A 26,695-nucleotide genomic window follows, 5' to 3' on the forward strand; every position below is an offset into this window, starting at 1 on the left:
CAGAAATTTTAGGATCATTTCCATTCATTTTTTCATATGTATTACTAAATCTGCTTTTACATTTCAGCCTTTTTTACTTTCTGTTTTAACACTGATTTGAAGAAAAAAAAAAATTAATATGGCAAAATGTCTTTTCCAATTGGAGATGCCAAGTGATTATGAGAGGAACAGGTAGTGGAATATGTGGAGCTGGATCGTTACAGTACCTCACACAGTTTCCTGTGACTAAAGCTGATGTGTTGCCTTGACTTGAGCTTTGATTCTCATACGCAGTGTTCAGAACTGGGCACGTCCTGTTACCCATAATTCCCTTTTCTTTAAATATTGTAAGACAAGAAAGATTGTTGAGGAAATATATTACAAATTCAATAAATATATCTACTGTATATACTGTAAATAGCCCACAAGGGGGTTCACTTCTTCTTTCAAACAGAATACAAAAAAAGGTAATTAAAAACAATAATTAAAAAAAATCATAACACAAATAAAATAGATTTTTTTCTTAAAAACACCAAAAACACACTGGTAAATCCTTTGGAGCATCTTGCTATGTTGATCTGTAGCAGTACTTGTGGTGTTGAGCCCTCAGGAGATTTGAGACATTTTTTTTTAATCCAGTGACCTGGAGGACCTGAGTGTCTTTTTTCAGGTACTGATCTCTAATGCAGTAAAATCCCTGCAAGGACCTGCGCTGAGGCCCTTTTAAACATACTCTATGCAAAGGAAAAGAGAACCCAAAAAAACAAAAACAAAAAAAAAGAAGAAGAAGAAGGGGAGGGGTTATTGGAGCGGGATCACAGAGATCTAGGATTCTGGAGACTGCTCAGAGACGCTCTTCAGCAGGTTTTTGTAGACCGGGGAGTTTATGAATCGCGGGTATGAGTCTCTTTGCATTAGCGTGTAAATCTGCAGCTGGGCGTCATCGAAAGTGTGAGACGTGGGCTCCAGCATGTTCCTGTTGATGACCTCCCGTACTCGCGAGTCCAGACTCACCTGGAGAGGAAGATTGTACAGTGTTACAACTCCATTCAATTCCATTTAAAATGACTCAAATTGATTAATCTCGATTTATCCGAGTTCAACTTGATTCATTTTGATCCAACTTGATTCATCTAGGTTCATCTCGATTCATCTTGATTCAAATAGATTCAACTTGAGTCAACTTAACTCAAGTTGATTCAACTCCTTTCAACTCCATTTAACTTGATTCAAATTGATTAATCTCGATTCGTCTCAGTTCATCTCAATTCATCTTGATTCAACTAGATTCAACTCGATTCAACTCGATTCAACTTGATTCAACTTAACTCAATCTGGCCTTTTTCCTCACCAAGCAATAATATAAACAATTGGTGTTTTAAAAATATTCACGTCTACCAAACTGTTGAGATGGCACTTTGTGGCAAAATCAGAACATATATAGTGACTCCAAATGTGCTCTACCAAAAGGTTGAGCAGAACATTAAAGGGTTGATTCGGCTCCATTCAACTCCATTCAACTTCATTCAGCTTGATTCAAATCGATTAATCTCGATTCATCTCACTTCAACTTTATTAATTTTGATTCAACATGATTCATCTAGGTTCAGTTCAACTTGATCAATCTTGATTCAAATTGATTAAACTCAATTCAACGCGATTCAGCTTGATTAAACCCAAATCCTAAAGGCCAAAAGCTTGGCATAGTTTAGTGTTTTATCTGCCACATCACACCTCGTTCATTTGGATAAGTGATCAGTTAAAACAGACATGCCAGAGGAGTGTAAACCACAAAAAGCTCTGCAGTGCTGCAGCATGGTGGGGTCTGAGCTTGAGAACTACACCCTGCAGTATTCTGGCAATGCACTGCACTCTAAGTTTGGAATCCATTTTTAATTCCATTTTTCTGTTACAGAGTAAAGCCTGAAATGTAAAGTAAGTGGACACATATATTTTTAAACTCTTTTCTTCACACATAATTTGACAGCTGTAAAGATGCACAGAATCATCATTAGAATCATTTATCATTTTGTACATTGTTCTAAAATTACTGAAACCTTTGAACAGTGATTCACATTTTAATGGTAGCATAATTTCACGCATGTACGCACCTCTTTGGGTGAGAGGATGGAGATGTAGTCCTCGTATATGAGGCGTGCTTTCTCCTCGATGGCGCTCTTGTTGGTCTCCTTGCTGAACTCCTCGCAGGCCAGCCAGAAGAGCATGTTCTCCTCGCTGAACTCGGTGCGCAGGAACTGGCGGAAGGCACTGCGGCCGGCCGGACAGTGCATTAGCTTATCGAAGGACTGCCCCCACAAGCGCACCTCATCCACAGTGGGCTTCGGGCTGCCAAAATGAAAGTAGAGGGTTATTTTGGAGGTTTATCCATTTTTATTTGAAGTTATGCATGTATCATACAGTAAGATACATGATGGGAAACAAAATTCAGCAAAATGTTATTTGGGATTAATAAAGTACCTATCTATCTATCTGTCTATCTATCTATCTATCTAGCTATCTAGCTATCATCTGATACCCTCAATATTAAAATATGCCACTTATAGCCAAACGTAGTTGATCAGCCAAGAAAAGTTTGGGGTCTAAATTTGCCTCTTTAGTTTTGTGCTGGACCAATTAGCACTAAGAAAACTGCACGTCTAAATTATTATGTACTTATCTCTCAAATAGACTTGCTTATGTAGTTTCTAACACTGTATGACAAACTGTTATCTATAAAAAATGGACAGAAGTATGGAACATACAACACATTTTGGCTGACTACATTTGGGAAGTGTAAAATGGTGTCCATTTCATTTTAGACTTTTTTTGCAAACTATTCCCTTAAGAGTTTGTCATGCTGAAAAACTAAAAAATTGAACACTATTTCAAACTCTAAGATAAATAATAATAATAATACTAATAATGCCACAATGCGATTTTTGGTACCATTTTACTATAAGACTCCCCTGATAAAAGGGGAGTATTAAGGGTTATTAATTAGGTCATAACCACCTTAAAAACATTGTTAAGCAGTTATAATGCATACATAAAAAGGGCAACAGTGACCTGTTATATCTTATGAATAGCTGATAAAGCTGACGGGCATAATGATGACAGACGGAGAAGACAAAGTAAAATAAGTAACTAGCAGGATTTGGACTGGGTCACGTCGGTTTTTGCGTAAGTTTGTGTGTAAGATTACGCGTAAAGTTACTAGTTAGTTCTTAGTTAATGTCACGCATTTGCCAGTATCACAGCAAGATATGGACTCCAACACCCACAGTCCTCAAGGGGATCACATGACTTCTGACCATACACCGCGCTCCTATCAGCGCTCTCGCTCTCCGGAGTATTAACTCTTTTCACCTGTGTCTCATGTCACATGACCTTCTTAGTTTAGTTTATAAGCCCGGGCTTTAGCCATAGCTAACTGCGAGGTATTGATTCTTTACGAACCTACTGAGCGTTTCTTCTGATCTGTTGTCTATTGTGTATTTGACCTTTGTTTCTCGTTCCCGACTCTGCCTTTTGCCTTACCCCATTTGGATACTGTTGCTGGTTTTTGTGCTGTTCTGTGTTTTTGACCTTTTTGGACTGTTTTTTGACCTTCCCTTTTGTCTTACCCCTTTGGTTTAGTTCACACGGTGATCTGATCATCGTTGTGTTTTGTGGCTGCTTTTTGGTTTTGACACACGCTTGGTTTTTGACTACGATTTTGGTTAACTCCATTAAACCGCCTTTCGCCCTTTTACACCGCGAGCGTCTGGATTCTGTTGAATTGTCACAGTTAACACTAGTAAGTTGCACTACTTAGTATATTTTACTATATTACCTAAGTAAAAAACATGTTGAGTGTGGTGTAACTGACCTCTCCTCACAGTCTGTCGTGCCCTCCGCTTTGACGTCATACGAGGCTCTCCGGTTCCTCTCCTCTCTGTCTTCATTCCTAACAGTGAGACTGCAAGGTAGTAAGCACATCATGATCCCCCAGACACCAAACACACGGCACTTGGAAGAAGCAGCTTTTAGGGTCTGTTTGCAAATATTTTCACACCATTTATTATTACACTCACTGGCCACTTTATTGGAAACACTTAACTTGTATTTCCACCAATCGGTCACTTTATGACTCTCACCTACATTATGGCACCACTATACAGGTGTGTAATTACAGACTGTAGACCATCGGTTGCTGCACAATTCATCACCTTCTACCTCATTCATCGCTGAATGAAACAAAGGCAATTAATCAGCTGTATAGATTTTGGAATGTTATAATTTTTTGCCCAATTTAACACCTTCAGGCTATTTTCAAACACAAAAATGCAAAAATGCACAATGTATTGCTATTCTAAATTTGACCATAGTTCAATACAATTACAATTCCTTAGGAAATGATTCATTGCATCATCAAATCACAACCTCTCAAGTTTTACCATGTTTTAATTCGATATGAATTATTGCTCTGTAAATAGCTCCACCAATCAGAATTCAGTGTATTTAGTGTATTTAAAAAAACCTTGAATCAAATACAAATACAAATTTGAATTGTAATGAAATTGTGTTAAGATTTAAGAATCATATTGCATTGAATCATTTCCTAAAGAATCATAAATTAATAGTGGTTATATTAAGATTTCAGAATACACTGAATTGTTTCCTAAAAAGTGAAATTTGTGATTTCAGAATGCACTGAATTACTTCTTAAACTATCATAATCAAACTAAATCAGACTGTTAGATTTAATGATGCATTGAATCATTTACTAAAGAATCATTATCAAACAGAATCACACAGAGATTTAAGACTTCATGATGCATTATTTCCTAATGTCTCATAGTCAGATCAAATTAATGACATTGAGATTTTAAGATACATTGAATCATTCCCTAAAGAATCACAATTGAATCAAATTTAAGATTTCATGATACACTGAATCATTTCCTAAAAAAACATAATCAAATCCAAACAGAGTGAGAGTTTTCATGATGCAATGAATCATTTGCTAAAGAATCATACTGAATCAAATTGGGGTGAGATTTTAAGATGCACTAAATAATTTATGACTTCAGGGTACACTGAATCGTTTACTAACGAATCATAATCAAACCAAATCATAGTGAGATTTAATATTTCAACAGTTTCCTAAAAAAATCATCGAACAAATCAAGCAGATCAGATTATATTATGGAAGCGGTGAAAAATCTGCACAACTTGGGCTTCATTTATGGCTTAGGAATATAAAAGATTATCAACGTTATCAGTATAGAATCTTATCATTGAGTCAAGTGAGTCAGCCTGAGCCAGTGTAGCAGAGATGGTGTTTTGGTGTAGCTTGGTGTGCAGGAATGAAGAAGGAAGTGTCGTACCAGGAGCAGCTGCAGCAGCAGCACCAGCAGAAGCAGCAGGCGTTGGAGGCGCGCTGGCCCTGGCCCGCCTGGCCCTGCTGCGCCGGCGCCGTCACTGTCACCCCCGCCACCGCCTCCTGCTGCCCCGACAGCTGCCTCTTTCGCATCTCCATCCTCTCTGATCCCATGGGCTGCAGGAGACACACACCAGACCAATGACACACACGCAAACCCCACACGCGCGCTACACCACTACAGCGTTATCTGATTAACAAATCAAATCGATGGCCTGTTATGTAATAGTGAGGACACACAGGGGAGGAGGAGGTCGCTCCATCAAGTCTCCTTACGCTTCTACTGTAGGGCTGTTAAAAAGGTGGTGATTCAGCTACAGTAAAATGTTATAATCAATTTTAACCATCTTTTCCCATTTTTTTTGTTTTTGCTGAAATTGACTGTTACTAGAATACAATATATTAATGTTAATTGGAATAACTGCTGATATTTTACATTTAAAAATTAAAATATTGGTTTGGTTTTATGAAATATGGCACCATAAAATAAATAAATGTGCTGACTTAGAACAAGCTTACAATCACATGGTACAAACTGATTATAATTAATTACAAAAATATTTAATTTAAATTTTCAAAATGTAAAAATCAAAATTCCAGTACATTATTTTAATTGTCTATATTTCACTAATGTGTAGATACATTGCTGTGCAAAATTCAGAGACCAGCCTTTTATTTATTTAATTTCCAGTCAAAACAGCCATTAAATACAAGTCATTCTTTTTTTGCATCAGCAAACATATAATTAACGGAAAATTACACCAAAGCATCAATAACTAAATATAATACTCTTTTCAGCAATTAATGTATCCACCCTTTACCTTTATCACAGCTTCCATTCTTTTCAGGAAATTTGATTTTAATCAGATTGGAAAAATCTGCAGCGATATTTTTCCACATCTTCAAAGTTCAGTCTTAGAAGTTGGTTGCATTTTCTGCTTCTCACAATCCAAATAATCCCAAACACATTCAGTGATGTTGAGGTCTGGACTCCGGGGTGGTCAGTCAACTGTTCTGAGAACACCAGGCGCTTCTTTGTTTGATTTGCATTTTTTACTTTTTTTGTCTGTTTCCTTTTCTCAGTAAGGGCTTCTTGACAGCTACACATCCTTTCAGACTCATAGTGTGGATTTTTTCAGATCTGAAGCAAGAGTGGAGCTTGATTTTCTCCTCTCTCTCAAAGATGGAAGGTACTGTTTATCTGATGGTGACAGTTGTGGTGTTCTGCCAGGTCTTGCACAGGTGTTAAGAGTCCCATTTTCACTGTAGCTTTTTATTTTTTTCTCTTATTTTCCTTTGACTTTCTCCTTCCTTATGCAAGTCAGTTATCTTATATGACAAATTAATAACTTATTTATGTAATGGCCGCTTCAACTGGACGGGTGTAAATAACGGGTGGTTTCTGTTTTGCACAGTACTGTAGATGCTACTTGCATGTAATTGGAGTTCTTTTTAGAATAATTTTGAACAGTACACAAAGAATCTACACACCATGTGTCAGGTGTATCAGACAGACTGGCCGCATCTCCTCCACCCTGCTGCTGATAGCTTCATGTTACAATACATTCAGAGCAGGAGTTTAAAATACATTGTGATGAATCAATGTGTATGTCGTGTTTTAAGAGTACTCATTTTGAAGTGTGTTCTCTGTAGAAGATGTGCAGCTTATTTTCACGACCATTATATGACCATCATTATTTGTTCATTTTTTTGCCAAAATAAAATTCCCAGGCTGTTTTAAATCTTCAATAATGGTATGTTATTTTTACTTTCTATATTACAACATTGTGTAAATAGAAAACAACCACATTAAATTCAATTAAAAACAAGTCTGAACCAAAGAGGTCGAATCAAACCAAATTCAACCAAATTGCAGTGAAATCTGAGATTTCAGGACGCATTTAATTTAACCTAAATCAATTTAAATCAAATGGAAATCTTCAGCTCAGAGATTCACACCCCTACTTTCTCCAGTTTCTTTCTACTGCAGATCTCAGGTTCACAGTCTCTTAACAACATAACCTACATATTAGTATAATAATAAGTCTCAAGATGACTAACTGAATAATAAAGCCTGAATTAAGGATAACACTGTTCTTACAAAAACAAAACCAATGTCAATATAAAGGTGGAGGACGGCCAAACCGTGAAATATGATTACTTTGCATGTCCGTCTCTGGAGAAGGAGATCATCAACACAAATGAATTTGGCCCAAAGAGACGCCAAATGGCAGTGAAGCTTTGAGCAAAGGCATGTTTGAACTAGACCATAAATAAAGCTGTTCTAACATGTCTTACACCACACTCCCCCACAAGCTCCCAGTGATATAATCTCATCTGCTTTTTTAAAACGGGAAGTAGCACCTCAATCACTTTCCCTATTTCGTGCTTCTGATAGCCTCCGTTAGCAGAATCATCTCAGCATCTCCGTGATCAGCTGCTGCTTGTATGCCAAAACTGGACAAATGTTAAAAACATTCAGGACAGTTTCCAAGGCCTGCTTTATCTCCGTATAGCTGTTTATATACTTGAATTATAATGATTTTAAAATATTTACTGTTAAAGATAGAGTCATCTTCAAGGATTCGTAGCTCCTTTACAAAAAGAATTCTAATGCACACAATACATTTGCACTGGCATGTGGGTGGGCTTTAGCTGTATCTGATTTCTGCAGGCTCTCAGGATGTCATTACTGAATTAGGCTGCATGTAGCTTTTGGAGCGAAAGGGAGTCCAAGCTGTGGACTGTCTTAAGGCATAAAGCTGCAATGGCAGCACTCTGTACCTGAGCTGTATATGGAGCATTGTACCAAATCAGTTCAAACTGAGGTTCCGCGGTAAAAACTATTTAAAACAACAATTAAGTATTCAGACCTTAGATACTGACAATGATGTTATGATCTACTCAAACCCAAGGCAATAATACAGACAGTAATAAGCAAAATATATACAAAATCATCATTTATAGGGTACTTTATTTACTAGGGTACTATTGGGAGGTGGCTGTCCCAAACTCTAACCCAAAAATTTCAGCTTGTGAAAATAATACTAACATTTTTTTATAAGTTTGTATGCTTTTTAAAATCTTTTTAATTTCTTTTAAAATGAAGTTGAAAGATTTATATCTATCATGAGTCTAATTCTTAAATTAAAAAAAACTTTATTCTTATTATATTTATGTCACAACCAAAACCCAGTGAGTTTTTGTCTGTAGGCGGAGCCCTATTTTAGCCACACCCCTGCTTTGAAGTAAACATGTTCCAAAGTCTGAAAATCAGTGTGGAACATTAAGACTTGTCACCACCGAAAAACATATTTTCTGCAGATTAACTTTTTTGTGTTTTAATAAAATATTATGATTTTATGTGTGTACATCTGTTCATAGCTATGTTTGCTAGTTATGTACTGGATATTGTTTCGAATTCTGTTCAAAATTAGATAAAATTGTCATTACCGAAACAGTCACTACTGAAACATTTGATAAAGTTTTGGAGGCATTATTATTGTTTTGGTAGTGGCAAAATGAAATGTTAAATCATTGAGTCAGTTAAAAGTCAGAGATGTGTTTTCAGCTCAGACTTTGAGCCACTTCAGTAGAATGATTCATACAGAGCGTCCTGCAGATGTACCGAGAGTGAAATCCAAAACTGTAAATTCAGCAGCTTCCATTAAAGATGATGAGACGGATATCAGATATAACAACGCATGTTACTGGACTGATTAGAAATCGGGAGCTGGACTTGTGGCTGTGTTTTAGGTTGTTACTGGACATGCACTGATATTCAATAATAAGGTATACCGCTAAATTCAGGACATGTATTGTTATCATGTTTTTTTTAGATATGAAGAATAGCTCTGGTTTCACAAGCTCCCACTATGATGTCACATTGTGATTTCAGGCTTTATTTAATGTTTGTACCGCTGTTTTACTGTGTTATTGGTCCGAGCACCTATACAGCTCATAGTAATAGTTGTAGTTCTGTCCTTCAGGGATGCACTGATCAGGAATTTTTATGGGCAATTAATATATATATATATATATATACATATATATATATATATATATGATAAATGTATTATCATCAACACATAATAGCTAACACTACATACACCTAAATATTGTGATAGTATAATAAACAACATTATAAATCAATATGATAGAACTGTTTAGCTGTTGATGCAACGCATGTGTAGCCATGACTCTACTCCCACTATACCGTACAGATGAGACAGTGTGTTTTTACTTTTTTCACACCCCAACCATCACATTTATCTTCATCGTGTCTTTCTGTAAAACTTTGTTCTGGAACTTTGCAGGCTAATAACTACTTTAGTGTGCTGTAAGCTAGCCTTTCTTTAGCTGATACTGATGAGGGGGTTGCATCTTGTAGTGTGGCCTTTATAATTCAGCTGTCAGAATCTCCTGCAGGCCCTGTACCTCAGTAGGTGTTTTGTATATTACACTTATTTTAGCGTTGTTCTTCACTGCCGTAGTAATTCTGATCATTCTGATTCTGCCCTTAATGAGCTGCAGCATCAGCCAAGCAGTATCGTTTTTTTAAAGATATACAAAATTTCTCATTTGTGGGCTCCAATTTCTGTAGTAATAAAACACTCTTATAAATAAAGGTGCCTAAATAGGGTTATTTGGAGCAAAGCCATGGAAGAATAAATTCTGGTTCCCCAAAAGAACCTTTCAATGGATGGTTCTTTAAAGAGCCATTTTTGGTTTTCAAAGGTTTTTCCTAGAACTGTATGACCAAGCCTAGAAACATTTAGGGACCTTTATGTTTAAGAGTGTAGTTGATCTTTTCCCTTTTAACATTTATATTGTTTCTGTTTTTTTCTCTGGTATCTTTTAGGCCTTAATTTAGAGATTTATAGCAACATTGTAAAAAATCACACTAGAATTACAGTTAATTACTAGCTACTTGCTGCAATACATTCACAGCACAATATAGTGCTAATACTGTAATAATAACAGGAAAATCTGTACACTGTGATCTGACAGTCTACTGAAGGTTACTGTGACGTCGCTGTATTCTGCTGCACACTTACAGTAATACGCCATATTAAAAATATAGTAATCCCTTGTATTTTTACATAACTGTAAAAGTAACGCAACTCTGTAGTAATTTTAAAAACTAAAGAAAAATAAAAAAACAATATCAATGAATATATAATATGTAAACAGAACATCTAAAGTATGCAGATCTGCAGTGTTATTATAGAAAACACGTTTAGATATAAACTGAGTGGACTTAGTGTTAAATATTCTGAAATCCTGGCAACAATAAACAGTGTACAGTGACTCCAAATGTAATTTTCATGCAACAATGTGGCCCTGAAGATTTGATAAAGAAAGCTGCAGTCGTGCTGCCCGCTGGAAGGACTTGTTTTCACAGCAGAGAGTTCTCAGTACTCCCTTTCGCACCTCATTGCTCACTAGCAGCTCAACACATTTCACATACAGAGAGCCAACTGTGTTCCATTTAATCTGATAACAGATTGATCACGTGTCCCGGCAATGAGTGTGTTTTTGCTTGTAATAACACTAATGTTGTAAATGTAGCACAAATTTCTTGTTTTCAGAAACTTACAGTTTTGGTTCCAGATTTTGCCTCTGCACCTCCAAAAATCACATGGATTTGTTACATTTCAACACCAGCACACCTGATTTACCTTAATAAAGCATTGATTAGCCAGACTAGGTATTGGATGGTAACTGCAAATAATACTGGCCTTCCTCAAGGTCACTTTGGAAAGGTTTGGAGGTTTGGAAATGGTTAAACGAAAACAATGAAATATATAAAAGCAATACTTTGCATTAATATTATTTTATTAGTGTTTTAATGCATGATTTAAATTGGCCAAGAGTGGGTTTTGCTCTAAATGAGGTCAATGAGGCACGTAAGTTTACTCGCACTGTGTTTGAATGCTGCTGCTACACCTGTACCTAAATGTTGTAACATAATTAAGTATGATATGTTACTCCTGCTTGCCTCTTACTTTGTAATGTATGTAGCACTTTATTTGATTCATGTTATTAAAGTAGCACTATGTAATATTTTTGTTAAAACTGAAATCGGTAGCATTACTGAGTATGGTGCAAAAAACACACTAAATTATGGTGTGTGTGCGCTGCTGTGAGTCACTTTGTAAAACCTAAAATAATCATTTAAAAGTCAGAGGCATTGGGATGGATTTGGCGGGGAGTTTTCAGACCATATTGTACGTCTTTGCATAATAACGTCATGCGCACAAGCTCATTAATAAGCTCATAAAGAAGATCGACAGCTGCACTCTTTCATATGTTCGAAAAAAGCTCAAATGTGCCTTGTGCTGACTCAAATGCAAAATAAGCATTATACTGGTAATAGCAGATATGATATGATATGATAGGATATGACAATAGTAGATGATTCACTTACAACCTCGGAAGACACATCTTTCACCAAGTTTTGACTGAGTTCTCTTTGAATACTCTTTTAATTCACTTGCCAAATTCAGATTTATCTGCTTGTGGGGATCCAAAGCACAACCAATGTTACAAAATATTCTTTTGCATGCATTTACATGTTTCCACCACAGAGGTCTCCAAATCCCCAAAACCAACATAGTGTTGCTTTAAATTAGCGACTAGTTTTTATTTACTGGCGTATTTCATGTGTTCATTTAGCCGGGTTAACGAAAGGGTGATAAAAATTGGCCCAAAAATCGGCCATTGGACAATTTGGCTGTAAAGAAACAGGAATCATAATCAGCCATACGTATCGACCACTGATCAGACGAAAAAAATTAATAATCGGTGCTTCCCTAATAATTTTCTCAGGCGCCTTAGACTTTTTTCACAGTACTGTATTTATCAGGTTTGTACGATATTATTTCATATGAGTAGCAGCACTTTATTATTCATTAACTTTATTAACGCAAACTTAAACACCACTCCCATTCTGTGACACCGTGGAAAATATCATGATGTTGAATTTTATCAGTATCGCCCAACAGTTCAGCCCAGTCGTTTCAGCAGCTCAAACACTGAGCTGTGCAGTTTCCTTCAGGAGCATCCACACTGCCCAAAGATCTTGGAATATTTGGTGAGGGGAAGAAGAGGAAGAGGAGGAGGAGGAGGAGGAGGAGGAGGATGAAGAGGAGGTGTGGGGGGGATCCAACTGCAGTCTGAGCTTTCCATCAACGATCCCAGCCATCCAGCCCCATAAGAAGGACCGAGCCATGTTTAATGTGAACAAACACGATAAATCAGGCCTGGCTGGAATGAACGACGGCTGCACTCTTCCATGTGTTCAAAAACAGCTCAAACTGGCCCTGTGTTGGCTGAAAAGCCCTGGCTGACTCGGTTTTAGACGAGGAATGAAAACGATAGAACCCGGAATGTGCAGATATTGGACCCAAAGCCTGATGCAGAAACCTCGCACCTTCACTGAAAAGCCACAGGCTGCTTCTAATGCAGAGCAAAACCATAAATGGACGAAACAAAAGTGCAACCATCGCCCAGGACAGCCGCCGAAAAGACGTCTGTGTGACATGGAGGGACAGAGGGAGAAATACAGCCCCATATCCATTCATCACGAAGCTTAACTTCGCTTCTTGTTCGCCAGCTTCTTTTTCTTATGTGCCGTTCCACCTTAAACAGTGCAGCGGCTGCATTCTAGCGCCTACAGGCGCCCGAACGTAACGGCTTCACAATTTAAGGTGGAACGGAAAAATTCGAATAAGAAGCCAACTTGAGCCTCGTCCATCCATCCCCATCTCACACATGACACGCCGTTTTCAACCGTCAGAAAGCAAACGACACCCTCGACATCCACACAAGCACACACAAGAAGAGACACACGAGCGACGGCACTTACAATTTCACCATGTATGCCCAGAGATAAGAGATAATTCTTCGCCTTGATTACATCCGTTGGCATAAGGATTTTTCTTCGTTTTCCTTTTTTTAAGAGACCGGCCGTTTTGCGGCACTGCGCATGCGCGCCTCTCTCTCCAGTTGTGGCAGAGGGAGTAAATCCTCACCGATTCACTCCGCGCTTTAATGGATGGCCACGACCATCCTACGAGAAACAGAGGGGCTCTGTGGCCCCCTTTCCTTTCCCCTTTAACCAGCTAGGGTCTTATTTAGCGCGCACCTGGAAGAGAAAAGCCAGGGAGCCCTCATTTTTTTTTCGACAGGAGTCCATATGGTGGCCCATAATCGCCATTACAACGCAGCATTAGCGTTCATCTCGAACAGGGTCTGGAGAATGGCCTGGCCGCAGCTCAGAGCCCACCAGACCAGGTCCGAGATTCAAATAAATGAAAATAAACGTGCAATAAGACAGTCTGGAGTGAAAATGGGCAGAAATGCTGGTGTATGTTCGTACGTACGCGGCCGTTTTGCTAGCTCTAGGTTACTGGAGCTCTATGAGTAAAATGTGAGGAGGGGTTTTCGCCCACCTACAGCAACATCACACCCTCTCTCACGAAGATGTGGGGTTTCCCTGACCAGATCACCACTGCGTGTTTGTTCTTCCCTCTCATTCTTGACAAAAAAGAGGACGAGAGATTAAGTATTACTCAGATGTAAGATATTTTTGCACCCCGTCTCGCGGATGTGATTTTAAAGGAAGACTCCAGCATTTTAGCCTAATCTGAGTTCACAATCATTTCAACACGTTTCCCTGTGCTTAAAGGGAAATACCACCAAATTGGCAGAACGTATGTGTAATTCAATCTTATATAAACAAAGTCATTCAGAGTGGTTTGATCTGAAAAGTGGTTCGATGGAGGGAAACTTACCGACTCTGATTTCTTCAGAGTGGTGGTGATAGGAACCAGGGGTCGCCATGTCTACAACCCCATTATAGCCATTTACTTTCCAAAATTACTGAACATATACGTGTCTTCTGAGTATTTATATGTAGTGCTGATTATGGTTGAATAGTGATAAACCTTAAAGAATACTTAAAAAAAGAGCAGCAAGCTATTAACTTGAAATATGTGTATGGGAGAAGCAGGGCAGTTGATGAAGCACGTGCCCATTGTCTTCTACTGTAAGCCTTATTTGAGTCAGCTGGTCTTCAGTCCTTTTCTTTTCTCTATTGAAATGACTGTGGTAATCGGCTGTATGTCACAGACGTGGCTGACAAAGATTAGGGTAAAACATGCTACAGTGTGTCTTTAATAACAGGATAATTTGTACGTTGTCCATGGTCCTGAAATGAAATGGACCCTATCAGTGCTTTTTCAAAGGGTGGAAGGACATGAACTGTAAATGAAGATATATATGATTGTCTATACTCTTTACTCTAAAAATGAGTAAATACAGTACTACATAGAACCACAAACACTCAGAACCCTTTGCACGCTTAAAGGGGTTCTTTGCAGAGTGAAGTCGTTCTTCAGATTGTTGGAGAATGTGTTGTATATGGTTCTATATCGAACCTTTTTGAAAATGGTTCTTTATAGCACCAAAAGGGTTCTTCTATTGTTTCAGGCTTTACATTATAACAATAGCAGAAGTCTTTTTGGTGCTACAGTCTTAAAAAGGCTGGTTCTTCAAGTGTTTTTTAGTAAAGACAACGGTTCTATATAGAACCATGAACACCTAACGAACTATTTGTATGCTTAAAGTCAAGTCAAGTCAAGTTTAGGATTCTTTGGTGAAATGGTTCTTCAGATTATTGGAGAATGTGTTGTATATAATTCTATATAGCATCAAAAGGGTTCTTCTGTTGTTACAAGCTTGATATTGTAATAATAGGAGAACCCTTTTTGGCGCTATAAAGAACCATTTTCAACACATTTTCCATCAATCTGAAGAACCATTTTACAAAAGAACCATCCAAGCATGCCACTGGTTCCATATACAACTCATGGATCTAAATAGAACTAATCCCTTTACTCAAGAACCCTTGAAGAACCATCCTTTTTACCAGTAGATTATTTTCATTTTTTGTGTCAGGTGCTGTAAATGAGTTATGAAATGTAGATACTCTACAGATATTGCAAGTGTGTAATGAAACGAACAGTGTCCATCCCGAATGACCGATATGAGAGCTGTCAGTGTGGACAGCATCATTTTTATCACTGCTGTCAGCTGCGTGTAGCAGCTCTACAGTCTGAAAGGGTGAGAAAGCGGTGATGATGGGAAATGATCACGGTGGTTGAGTTCCATCATTCGGCCCTGGTGCTCTACTGCCATCTGCTGGTCGTCGGTCATAATGCAAAGATTCTCCATAAAGGCAGCTGTGAGAGGAGCCTGACACAGCGCCGTTTAGAAATGGATTAGGAGGAAGCAGCCTGTTCTTATACAGAGGCTGATGATTACGGGTGAGAGAGAGAGAGAGAGAGAGAGAGAGAGAGAGCGAAAGAGAGAGAGAGAGAGAGAGAGAGAGAGAGAGAGAGAGAGAGGGGGAGAGACAAAGTTAATATGCAAACTCTAGATGGCACTGTGGGCCTGTGTCCATTTAGAGATTAACATATTCCTCTCATAAACTTTCTTTGTGTGCATTTTTAATAAACCACACAGATATTCTGCAGGTTATATTTTTCTGCATGCGGTTCACGCTCAGCCCTTTTCACCCTGCAGTCTGATTTATTGCTCTGAAAGAGCTGGCTTTACTCACACAAAATTGTAGATGTTCCAACTGAACATGTTTCTGTTAGAAACAGAAATGTCACTTGATTACTGTGTAAAAGTAAGAGACTACCCTACCTCCAGTCAAAACGGCCATCAAAAAGCACAAGTTATTCATTTTTCAGTGTCAGGAAAATATGCTGAAAACATATTACTATTTTCTTCTGACTTGCATGCAAGTGGATTATCTTAAATGTAACCTCCTTTTCATGCGTTGAAAAAGAAATCTGCAGGGCAGCTAAAGTGCGTTTGGGTAGCAGCTTGTGTGAATGTTAGTGTGTGTTTGAAGGGGAACAGAACACCAGTGAGAGCTCTGGGATCAGCTTTTGTTGGGAGGACACAGCTGTAACTGGTTGATTGTAAGATGGAAAAGATGGAAGAGTTAAAGTGGCAGTAGAGTGCACAAGAGTGAAGAGTGGACAAATTAAATTCTGATAGATTTGATAGTCTACTTAGTGTTGGAGGATTTTGTGTAATTTTCTTTTGTGTGAGTTTCCTACTCTTTCCTTCTTAGTGGTCATTATGACTGGAAATTGAATAAACGAAAGGGTCTCTGACTTTTGCACAGTATAGTATGATGTCTGATATTATATTTATATTACATATTTTTGATGGTCAGAAGTGCTTGTGATATGAAGGGAGCTATAACGAATCAGCACCACGGACAGCAGCTCTTCCTAAAAACAATGTAGCCACAAGTCAGGTCAGGTTATACCTCAGGTTATAGCGTGAACTGTTGTTTACCTATAAACATTATTTTATTCAGACTATACTAGCATCAGTTGCACATCTTCCTCTGCCTGAGAGTTAGGAAAGTAAACATAATGACAATTTCCCACATTCCCTTCTTTATCAGTTCTAATGCTAAGATATAAATAATGATAAGATGACAATATTGCCTTGCTGCATTACTGGTATATTGGAGTTTCTGAAAACAATGTCATTCTAAACCCCTGGACGCCAATGAGAAGTAGCCTTAATTTTTGCACCAAATCGTGTTCCAGAAGCCCAGATTTCGTACACACAAAAGCACAGGCATTAAAAAGTGCATGTGAAACACTGGAAGTTTCTTTTCCTTTTTTAGTACGTCCCATATGGAAATATGAGAGTATATCGCAAGTACATTTCAGATAGATGGAGCTAGTGTGTGTGTATGTGTGTGAGTAAGTGAGTGAGAGAGAAAGAGAGAGAGAGACAGAGAAAAAGAGAAAGAGAGAGAGAGAGAGAGAGAGAGAGAGAGAGAGAGAGCAGGAAATAACTCAGGAAGTGCAACACTTGTGTAGTATAGTACAGTATAGTATAGTACAGTATAGTTAATATGGTGTAGTATAGGTCAGTGCAGTACAATATATTACAGTGTAGTGTAGTTTGATATAACAGTAAAGTGTAATGTCATATAGTGTAATATGGTACAGTGAAGGGCAGTACAGTATAGCTAGTTATTATAGGTAGTTAATTAGTCAACTTGGGTAATTATTATAGTTAAAGGCAGTGTAGTATTGTGTATTATAGTGTAATTTACTTTAAAGTTGTGTTTAGTATAGCAAAGTTTTAAGTAACATGGTATAGTTTAGTTTAGTACAGTATAGTATAGTACAGGATGGGCCAATGTATATAACATATTACAGTGTTGTGTAGTACAGTGTAGTATAGTACAGTATAGTGTGGTAAGGTACAGTGTGGTACAGAATAGTATAGTTTTGTATTTAAGCAATAGAACACGAGAGCCGGAAACGAGTGTTCTATTGCTTTTATACAACAGTTAAATAAATAAAGAAATTAATAAACTGGGCCCTGAATGTGGCATTTAATATGTTTAATGTTAGCAATATCTTCCGCGAAGTTGTAGTTCCTTAACAAGCAGCTCGTTGCTACGTCCGAGTAAGGAACTCCGCTCACTCGCTGCACAGCCAGCAGTTCGTTCTCCAGCTCCATACAGACCAACTGACAGTCAGGAATTTAGTGTAGTCTCATCTTCAGAGTCTGACCAAATCGACTGTAGGTCAGATGTGATCTTAAAAGTGTCCATTTTCTGTTTGTGCGCAAAAAGTAAGAAGTAAAAACATTCAAATGACTTAAGCGTCTTCTACAGCTGTCAAACTCGTTGCTTAGCAACGGCATCTCGGCGGAGTGATACAGTGTTTGTGATAAAAACGGGCTGTTATAGCGAAATAACAGCACGATTAGAACGCATCAGCTTGCGCGGCCGGAACTAACTGTTGTATAACGTGTAGTAAGGTGTGATGCAATAAAGTATGGTGTAGTTTACAATACTATAGTAAGGTATGGTGTATACTATTTTAGCACAGTTTAGTATAGTATCGTGTAGTGACGTGTGGTGTAGAATAGCATAATGTAGTTGATTACAGTATAGTGTAGTAAGGCACAGTGTAAAACAGTATAATGTACCATACTGGTGACACGCAACCGCCATACCACGCGTAGAGTCACTGTTTGTACACCGTTAGTTAATAAAGCGTCCTGACAGATGAAATACAGCCGTGGTGTGTTGTGTGGTTCATAGTTATTGTGACAACAGCCGGAATAAATAATTCTTGTGATGTGTACGCTTTTAGCGCCGATGTGAAGCGATGTGTAGTTACAAGGTAATTATAAATGTCTGGATGTATTATTGCTGGCTATAATGCTTAATCAGCGCTCAAAGATAACATCTCAGTTTTGTACGGACTAACACCTTTAATCGAACCGACTTTTCTTGATATCTTGATTTGGAAGCCAAAGCTGACATTGATTGTTCATACACATTATGCTGACAGAGTGTCAGCAATATGGGAGCGGGGTGCGTTTTCTGGGTTTTTCAAACTCTATCTATAGCATAGTGCAGTACAACATGGTGCAGAAAAAGAATAGTTTAGTGTAGTATACTTTAGTATGGCATAGTATATAGAATAGTATAGTTTAGAGTAGTATAGTGTAGCAAGGCATGGTGTAGTATAGAAGAGTACAGTTTAGTGTAGTACAGTATAGTAAGGAATGGTATATAGAATAGTATAGTTTAGTGTAGCAAAGCATGGTGCAGTATAGAATAGTGTAGTAAAGCATGGTGTGGTACAGAATAGTGTAGTATAGTGTAGTAAGGCACGGTGCAGTATAGAATAGTGTAGTATAGTGTAGTAAGGCATGGTGCAGTACAGAATAGTGTAGTACAGTGTAGTAAGGCATGGTGCAGTACAGAATAGTGTAGTACAGTGTAGTAAGGCATGATGTAGTATAGAATAGTATAGTTAAGTGTAGTATAGTATAGTGAGGAATGGTACATAGAATAGTATAGTTTAGTGCAGTATAGTGTAGGAATGCATGGTCTAATATCATACAGTGTAGTTTACTATTGTATAGGGTAGTAAGGTACAGTATTGTATGTATGGTATCATGTAGTTTAGTGTAGTATAGTGTGCTAAGGTATGGTGTAGTATAGAATAGTATAGTATAGTGTCATGTAGTAAGGTAGTGTGTAGTACAGCATAGTGTAGTTTAGTAAAGTGTAGCACACAAAGTTTTGAGACAGCACACTTCAGACAGAAGTTTTTCATTAGCTGTGAGCTTCCTCAAGCTTACACACACACACACACACACACACACACATACACACACATGTAACACCATTCTATGTGCTTTATTGTGTTCAGTGCTTGCTTCCTGAATCATTTGTCGACTGTGTGGAAGCCCTGAATGTTTCTCAAAACCAAGATAGAAACTCCATCCATAAATTACTGCTCTGCCTTTACTTTCCAGTTAAATATCACTGACCATATTATTCAAATTGTTTGTCTTCAGAGCAAACCCTCTCAAATGAAATGTCTGCCTTGCACAAGTCTCTGAAAGTATCTTTAAGGTCAGCATTGACTCAGAGCTGTTCTTACTGACCTTTGTGATAATTGCAACCTTAAACTTCTTGCGGGGAACAAGCCAGAGCACAGCTGGCTCTGAGATTTATGCCGTTTCAAAATCGATCACACTGTGAAAAGTAATTACATTTGTTTTTGTTAGAGTTCATGATATGAAGCCTTTGCTGGAGGAATCATCTGGTATAAACTGGTATTAAAATATTTCTGATTTCAGACATTTGCTCAAGTTTGTGTGCCAATTGCAGTCCATGCTCAAGTTCCTGAAACATCTCTCCTTGCATCCTTTCAGAGATACAGCTGTTACCAAACTGAATGTGCAGCTGTCACATTACTTGGTGAATAACTGCGAGGGCATATCACTCCTGTTGGGCCAGTGAGTAAGCTTTAAAAGGGCCATAGTCTACTGTTTTCCTCATATTTTAATATTTTTTTCTCAGAAGTCCACTGATACTGTTTGTGTGGTTTTAGGCACAAAAAGAGGAAATTCATTTTAACCTGTGCAACTGAATTTTCTCTTTAATCCTAAGAATAAAACAGGCTGTTTTTGTTACTGTGCTTTTAAAACTGGTATATGTGAACAAAGTGATATGAGTACATGTAAATGCAGTTGTATGCAAAGTTTAGGTGCCCCTGGTCACACGTTTTCTTGATCCTGATGTTTTGTTGTTTTGTTGAAGTGAAAATAATTGAACTCATCTTCTACAGAGAATACACTTCAGCACATTTGAAAACACAATTACTGTTTATTTGCTGGAAAAAGAAAACCTAGAATATGGTCTGTGCAAAAGTTATGGCACCTTTTATAGTTTTCAAACTATAAGCGTGTTCAAACTTTTACATTTGACTATATTATAAGCACATTCTGGAACACCTGGAACCGGGTGACATGGGTCGCTGGAGCAAACTGAGGTTAAAAGTGTCTTTCCTGAGGGGACAGCGGAGGTGTTCCGAAGGGTCAGAAGGCCTCAGAGTCTACAGCCATCTGTTTCAAGGTCCATCTCCTGTAGAATCCACAAAGATGCCTACCTGTGTTCAAAATGACTACATTATTATTGAATAGATCAACCTTAAATAGTGATTAATACAGCAAAGTCATTTGCATTCAACAGTGTCTCCTCATTAGCTTTGTGTTTGGTCCTTCTGAGGTTACAGAAATCTCCATGTGGCCACAAAGAGGAATGCTTAATGGGAACATGCAAAATGCAAAATGAGTTCATTCCCTCAAGGTTGTTCTCATACTGGTAATGATAATGAATGAAGAAAATACAAACATAGTTAAACACCCTATTCTGGCAGTCAAGTTTGCAAAGGCAATATTTTAAGTCTGAGAAGTCAAGAGTTATTTCTGTTTTGCTATACTGTTCAAACTATGTAGTCAGATCCCAATCACACGACTCCACACCCAGGCCTGCCAGAAGGGTGTGAGAAGACCATGAATTGCTTACTACAAAACTTAATTGTGATTTGAATTAAAATATTGTAAATACAAACACTGATTTGTGATTGTTTTTAAATTCATACTCATATTTATATTCATACTTGTGTGCAAAAGTTTGAACACCTGTTTTTTTTTTACATCCTGTCGATTTTTATTTTGACTAACTGTAAAACAGCAATATAAAAGTCTAAAATATGTCACTTGAATAGAGTACATGCTGCAAATATGAAAGTATTTCAGTCAGAAGTTGAGTCAAATCCCAAATGGCTCCGTACTCCCTTGATAGGGTGTTAGCTATGAACCTTTTAAAATTCTAGCCTCTACAGCCAAATAGTCCTTCTTTTATCGAGTACGGATGTGGCTGAGTCCCCAAATGACTATTTCTTAGCCATAGTTTTCACCAGTATTTAAATTCCTACCTCGTGCACTATGTAGGAACTGGGGAGCCATTGAGATTCAGCCCCACAGCGAGAAGAGAGGCGCCACTGGATTGGTGCTAAATGAGATAGCTGCATTTATGAAATGGCTGCAGTATACAGCGATGGGTGACCAAATGTTCTCCTCATTCAGCCATCCATGGTTGCTTGGCAATGATACCGTACACTAAAGAAACTACATTTCTTGGCGGAACACTTTTTTATGTCGATTATTATTCACAATAACTTATTTTCTAAAAAAATGGTTTATTTTGTCATATTTTATGTTGGCCACCATTTTATAAAAGCAATAAGCCTCTTGAGACTGTGTGTTACTGCGATTTTATTACAGGGAAGAGAGTTTTAGGCACTTTGCTTCACGCTGTGCCTAAGAACACCCTTTCCGTGATTAAATGGCAGTAACGCACAGCCTTTCATGGTTTATTGCTTTAATACCTATTGGAAAAAAAGTAAACATGAAATAAAAAATACACCATAACTCTTACACAGACTCCATTTTATGTTCTTCTAATTCAGCAAATAAACAGTAATTGTGCATTAAAATATGCAGAAGTGTGTCCTCTGTGGAGGATGTGTAATTTTCACTTGGTAATTCAACAGAACAGCAGCATTTTGAGCAGAAATGTTCATTTTATAAGTAGCTTTTATTTCTCCAGAACTACAATAATGTGGTGTACATTCACTTTGCACCCTCGGTTTTAATACCACTGTATTTGTATATTAAACCCTTTCAAACCGAAACAACAACAAAAGGGTTCTTCTACTGTTACAGTGTCAAGCTTTTAAAAATTGCAGAACCCTTTTTGGTGCTATATAGGACCACTTTCAAAAAGGTTCTACATAGCACCATATACAAAACATTCTCCATCGATGTGAAGAACGATTTCACCATGCAAAGAACCACTTAAATGATTTGAAATTATGGTTCTAAATAGAACCATTCCCTTTGCTAAAGAACCCTTAAAGAACCACCTTTTTTAAGAGTCAGGATAAGTGAGGCATCAAGTAGGCTATAATCATAATGGCTACACACACTTAAAAACTATGATTCTTCAAGGGTTCTTTAGTAAACAAAATAGTCCTATATAGAGCCATGAACACTCAAAGAACCCTTTGCGTAATTAAAGGGTTCTTCGTGCTATGAAAGGGAACCGTTTTCAAAAAGGTTCTATAAAGAACCATATACAGCACATTCTCCATCAGTCTGAAGAACCCTTTCACAACACAAATAACCCTTTAATCATGCAAACAGTTCTTTGAGTGTTCATGGTTCTATGTAGAACCATTTTCTGGACTGTAGAACCCTTGAAGAACCGTCTTAAGAGATGGTTAATGTCTTATTGTCAGTATGAGCGAGGCATCAAGTAGGCTATAATCATAATGGCTAAACAAAATGATGGCTCATCAAGAGTTCTTTAGGAGGAGGTCTACTACTACCTCACGTAAGCCAGAGGAATCACAGAGAGCAGTGAAGTCTCCTTTTTCCATTCACTATAAATAACTCTGCTCATTTTAAACATGGCAGAAATAAGGAGTCTCTCACAATCAGCTCAGTGTAATATCAGCAGGCCCCAGTTTGCTCTAACTGTAAATGAATCCCTAGCACGATTAATGTATAAGCGCATATAATGAGCTTGTTTGAGTGTGGAGCTATTTTAACCCACAGCAAACTGCTTTCGTTCACTCACTTGATTATGCAACTAGCCGAGTGGACTTAATCGCTTCTCTCATTCAGATAGCACAGCTTCCTATAAATAGGATGGTTTTGAAGAAACAAAGATGGCCGCCTCCACAAGCAATAAATAACATCCAGTGGGATCCTTATGTGCGCTTAAGCTCCTGCTATCCTGACTTCTGTTTGCACTTGAAATGGTAAATGTAGGCGCCTACCTGCCACGTTGTATAAGTCTCATGAATAATCATACCTGCGTAATAAATGTATTTCATAAACGAACAGATCTGGAGCTGTACAGTTGTAGAATTAAAGGGCCCATATCATGGCAAACTGACTGTTTTTCTCACTTATTTCAGATAAGAAAGTTTGATGTATCTAAATGCTGCTAAGTTTCAAAACGTGCCATTCACTCTCTACTCCATATGGTCAATACATGGAAATACATGGCAAAAACAGACTGTTTTAAATTCAGTGTTTTTGTGATGTCATGAGAACCAGCTCATTTACATATATACACCTATTCACTGTACATCAGTTTGGCCCTGCCCATTTACACTGAAGTTACAAGGAGTGTTTCAGCCTGAACTTGTTGGTGAATGATGCACAACACGGAGCAGCCAATCAGAACAGAGGTGATTTATATATATCAGCCTTAAAGGCACAACAACAAAACCAGCCTGTTTAAATCAGAGGGATAAAGACAGGCTGGAAAATTGCCAAGTAAAAATGAATCATGACCGTTTTTAGTACATAAAACCACACAAACGTCATAAGTGGACCTCAGAGGGGAAAAAATATGAGACAAATATAGAAAATGGGTCCTTTTATGCTGATTTGCTGAAGAAAGCTCCTGACAAAACCAGTTTTCTGCAGTGCGCTTTTAAATATTAAGTTGTCAAAAAGGTTCTTTTGCGCGATGCCATAGGAGAACCACTTATGGTTCCCTAAAGAACCGTTCAGTGGATGGTTCTTTAGAAAAAATGAGATGTGTGGGAGTGAAGAACCTTTTTAAAGTTTGAGGAAACTCTACATAATGGAACTCTCAAATGGGTAAAGAATGTTTGTATTATGTGAAGTTTCTTTAACCCTTGAAGTAGTTATTCACATTCCCAAATCTCCCCTTTAAACATGTTTTTGAGTGAGTGGGTGAGTGATATTAAAAATGTAAATTATTACTTTTTGTAAAGAAATTTTTCAGGTTTTTCAACCTAAGCTCTAACTCATTTGTGCATACTCTGTCAGGAAAAAGGTACTATGCTGCTACATTTTTAATTCAAAGAGTTACAAACAATGTTAATGTGCCTTCAATGGGACAACAATAGTTATAATGCACCTTAAATAACTTTTTCCCAGGGAAAAAGTACATATTTGTATCTTTTCATAAGCTAATGTTTTAAAACAAAACAATACAATAAAAAGGCTGGAGACGAGACTGGGAGTGTGGAGTCAAAACATAAAAAAACACAATTGCAATAGATTTTGGTACAATTATGTTCCCTGACTAAAGGCACTGAGATGTATCCTTGAGGGTATCACCCCAGTGAAAAGTGAGATACCGCCCCAGTGACCATGATAGTACCTTTGTTTCTCAGTTTGTAGGGTTAATTATCACAAACAGTAATTCTGTTGTATGTTGTATATTAAGTAAGGAACAGAAAACCTGTTGACTCAAAGCACATTTACAGTAAAAGTCAATGAGCAGATACTGCTGTATTTTGAGTCGACAGATTTTCCGTTGTTTCGGGTCCATGGTAATTGACCATACACTGTTAGAAATAAAGGTTCTGTGCAAGTACATTTTTCATTCATCAAGGTACAAATGTAATGTACCCTCAAAAGTACAACAGTGGTTTTAAGGTCCCACTGTGAACCTTGAGTAAGTTTTTTTTCCAAAAGTATGTATTTGTACCTTTTCATAACCTAATATTTTAAAACAGGACAATAAAATGAAAAGCCTGGAGACAAGACGGGGTGTGTGGAGTCAATACAACTTAGAAAATATAATTTCAATGGATTATGGTACAATTATGTTCCCTGACGAAAGGTACTGAGATGTGCCCTTGAGGCTACCACCCCATTGACAGTTTAGTATCTTTTTTCTGAGAGCGTATTACAGATGTGGTACATATGGACAGGTTAAAAAATGCTAGAGTCTTTTTTGAGCTGACAAGTTTGTAATTTAAAGTCAATGTGGATGTGAAGTAGCGCCATTTTATTTTATAGTGGGATATAAATTTTGAGTGAAACACAGTATTAAGAAGGGACTCTCAGCTAGCTGGGCATGTTCTGTGTTAGATGGGGTGGTATGTGAGGTAGGTGGACATAAAACATGATATTATTGGTTATTATTATTTTCCCTGCCTGCTGGTTCACGGTGACATAATTCAAAAATCAGAAGACTTTTCAGAAGATTATGGGAAAGCAGGAATATTGTCTTTTAAGTTTGATGATATAATTTGACCAGGGACATGAACTGACAAAGGGAAAAAAAGGTCTGTTTTGATTTCAGGTTGTCCAAAGTGCTGTGCATGCTGCTGGAATGGCCCAACCACTGAATCAAAGCACCATTGAGTTTATAAGCTCTCATTCCTTGTTTTTATGTGTTCCCCTATTTAATGAGGTCTTACCTGGAAGGATATAGGATCCTCCGGTCCATTTCCATGGTGTTCAGTGTCACTTTCATAACTTCCTGGTGCTAAGTAACCCTCACCATACCGACAGGCAAAGAGCAGCCGCTGCAGCCGCCCACACATAAAGGAGTGAGTGTGGTTGACACACTGCACCGCAGAAGATACTTCCCACTTTATCACAACCCTGTTGGCTGGCATTCTCCGTTCAGCAGATCTCCATGTTGTCAGTGAGACGGCGCAGTCTTAGAGAAGGGAAATGTTCCATCCGTCTGCTGTAGAGTCTGCATCACTGTAGGTCCTTGACAAGGGGAAAAAAAGCGAGACAGCAACACCTCCAGTAAGCAGTACATCCATAGTGGAGAGGGCAAAGGGGGATTATGGTCACACTCCCATTAAGCCCCGTCCCACTGTGGTTTAGTGCCTCTCACAGGCTTAGGGCAGATTAAGACAGGATGTGGGTGTGGGTTTGTGTGCTTGTGTTAATGTGTGTCATTCACGCAAGGGTTCTGTCTCTCTCACATGGACTATACACTAATCAGCCGTAATATTAAATTAAATCCGTGTTTCTACACTCGTTGTCCATTTTATCAGCTCCACTCACCATATAGGA

General features: G+C 38.0%; 1 protein-coding gene across 2 annotated transcripts; it reads right to left on the bottom strand.

Moving 5' to 3' along the window:
- Nucleotides 1-769: 769 nt before the first annotated feature.
- On the bottom strand, nt 770-26,283 carry rgs20 (regulator of G protein signaling 20). 2 transcript variants are annotated; one of them, XM_036597002.1, is made up of 5 exons: nt 26,083-26,283; nt 5,349-5,518; nt 3,848-3,937; nt 2,091-2,325; nt 770-993 (listed from the first exon to the last, which is right to left on the bottom strand). In XM_036597002.1, exons 1-5 carry the CDS (start codon nt 26,281-26,283, stop codon nt 805-807), a joined length of 885 nt encoding a protein of 294 aa, XP_036452895.1. In that variant the 3' UTR covers nt 770-804. The 2 variants fall into 2 exon arrangements, with proteins under 2 accessions (XP_036452895.1, XP_036452896.1); XM_036597003.1 differs by lacking the exon at nt 26,083-26,283 and adding an exon at nt 13,272-13,366.
- Nucleotides 26,284-26,695: the final 412 nt, after the last annotated feature.

The sequence above is a fragment of the Colossoma macropomum genome, unplaced genomic scaffold (genome assembly GCF_904425465.1).
Source record: "Colossoma macropomum unplaced genomic scaffold, Colossoma_macropomum, whole genome shotgun sequence".
Taxonomy (NCBI): Eukaryota; Metazoa; Chordata; class Actinopteri; order Characiformes; family Serrasalmidae; genus Colossoma; species Colossoma macropomum.